The following is a 2,500-nucleotide window of genomic DNA, read 5'->3' on the forward strand; positions in this document are numbered from 1 at the left end:
CGTGTGTGTGTGTGTGTGTGTGTGTGTGTGTGTGTGTGTGAGTGTGTGTTTATGTGTGAGCGTGGAGGAAGGGTAGGGGGTCAAAACTTTACAGGTTTCCACATTTAGGTCTATTTAGGTCTTTCCTGTGGCTGTCCTCAATCTGTGGTGTTCAGCTGACAGGAATCAGGATGGAAGACATAGTGAGCAAAACCGGAAAGGACAATCCCACTGACAGGTGTCAGAGATTAACTGAATAGATAAACATTTTTGTCGCTTTGTGGGTTGTTCAAAATTTTGTCTCACCATATTCCCTGGCAAAGTAGGTCGCCAGAGCAATGGACTGGCTGTAAAATTTTCCATCAATTTCCATGTATGGCATCTGTCCGAACGGGGCATCTGAAAAAGGAAATGGAAATCCATAATTGAACCATGTCAAGATATGAAATGAATAAATTACTTGGTATAGCAAACTCACAAACTTCTATGAAAACTTCATGTTTAAAGAAGGTGCTTTACTGAAAATGTGATTTGCAAATCTTAATAGAATGATCAATCTTCAAGAAAGACTGATTCAAAAGGAGACATTCCTTCAACTTTGTCGAAAGGGAACGATCGCTAAAAATAACTGAAGGTGGTTTTTGTTTCTGACAAATTAATAAGTTACTGAGTGTGCCCTTTAGCTGCTCTACCAGAATCTTCAGAAAACGGACATTGGCAAATTAATCTTGTGTCTTTCAGTGGAGTGCATTGGAACATAACAATCGGAAAATCGCATGTCAAAGAAAAATGAATTGAGGAAAATGGTCAGGATAATGAGAGATTTTGCTGAAATTGATTCAATGGTTTGTTTTCGAGATACAAGCAGATTCGACAACACCAAAAAGAAAAAAATTATCAAAAATCAAAACTCATCACCTTGATTAAGTGTAGGTCTTCAAAGCAGAGGGAGTAAAAACTAACCAGTAAGTGAATTTGAATTATGAGATAATTTCTTTTCAAGTGTTTCTTAAGTAAAAGATAAAAGTAAAATGAACACAGGAATAATGGAATAATTCTTTCGTAAGAATTGCGTTGCTTAGTAGCGTTTTACTATAAGGGATAAAAGTACGATGGGATTTAAACTAAATAACTACTCTACAAAGCGGATCAGTATTAAGTGTTGACAAATGTTAATGTGAGAAGAGGACGTTAGTTTTTAAAAAAGAAACCACAAAACATTTACAGAAAGACAGCGAATCTCTATTTTCTACATTACCCCGGGATTTGGGAACCACTTTCGGAACTTTAAAATAAGAAATACATTGTAGCTTACTTTTGCCAGAAATTTAAACTCCTCAACACTCAACAATGTTCAGTTATTTAGATATAACAGCTCCAACAGCCTTTCAGTAATATGTAATGAGCTCCGGCTCAAATTATGTCGTTGGCACGGTGTTTTTGTGTGTGGACACTCTTGGCGTGTTATTTTGGGGCAAGAGACAAAATATCTCAGTAGTTCTGAGACTGATAACCACAATAATGATCATGGTATATTGCTGTTGGAAAAAACACAGACATTCTCACACAGTTTTCAACAAATTGCCCACGTATAACAGTTGAACTTTAACGGAGACACCTTTTCATTCCTGATGAACTACTTATTTTGCATAATTGTTTAGTTTTTTTAAAGAAACCCATATAATTATGTATTGAAAACCGTAAAAGCAATTTCTAAACAAAAGAGAGAAAAGCCAAGATCTTCGATTGTTTTAGAGGATTGAGAAAATATCGCTTCCAAAACAAAATCTAAGTAAAGAGAAAAGAAAAGAAAAAATAGCCAAGAAAAACAAACAAATAAAGAAAAAAACAAAAAACCCCCACACAAACACACACAAACACACACAAACAAACAAACAAACAAACACACAAACAAACAGACAAACAAACAAATACAGGCAGTTGCTGATTAGGAAAAGACAACTCATTAGACACACATTGATTTTAAAAGAAGCAAGTCTAGATATGGCAGCTTCTTTATTTTTCTACTCACCGACCTTATACTTCGGCCATTCCTCCCTGGCAAACCTGACGTCATTAAACTGTTTTCCCGCCGCTGCCAGCACCAGTCTAATTAGTTCCGCCCGCCCTTTGGCGTTGGAATAGAAAAGCTTGAGCTCCGAGTCCGACATTACTGTTTTTCTCTTTTAAATCTGATGGAATAAGGAGACCAAAAAATCTCTCATTTTTGTACACACACACACACACACACACACACACACACACACACACACACACACACACACACACACACACACACACACACACACATACAAACACACACAAACTAACAAACTCCGCTTTCTCTCTCTCTCTCTCTCTCTCTCTCTCTCTCTCTCTCTCTCTCTCCCTCTCTCTCAATCTCTCTCTATGTATATAACTTTTACCGCCGATGCCATACAAGGAATTTTAGCCGAGTAATTCCTCCAAAGGACGCCCTTGTAAAAGGCGCCTCCGATGTAACGGTTGAGCTCTTCATTGT

General features: G+C 37.4%; 1 protein-coding gene across 1 annotated transcript in view; it reads right to left on the bottom strand.

Moving 5' to 3' along the window:
* The window catches only part of LOC101858292 (probable glutathione S-transferase 7), a gene marked incomplete at its 5' end in the record, with an annotated part of 8,289 nt that extends 6,118 nt beyond the window's left edge, over positions 1-2,171 (bottom strand). Inside the window, 2 exon segments of the mRNA XM_005104501.3 lie at positions 286-378; positions 2,012-2,171. Coding sequence (XP_005104558.2) covers positions 286-378; positions 2,012-2,150 — 232 coding nt within the window.
* Between the last annotated feature and the right edge of the window lie 329 nt (positions 2,172-2,500).

This window comes from Aplysia californica, unplaced genomic scaffold (genome assembly GCF_000002075.1).
Source record: "Aplysia californica isolate F4 #8 unplaced genomic scaffold, AplCal3.0 scaffold00422, whole genome shotgun sequence".
NCBI classification, from domain to species: Eukaryota; Metazoa; Mollusca; class Gastropoda; order Aplysiida; family Aplysiidae; genus Aplysia; species Aplysia californica.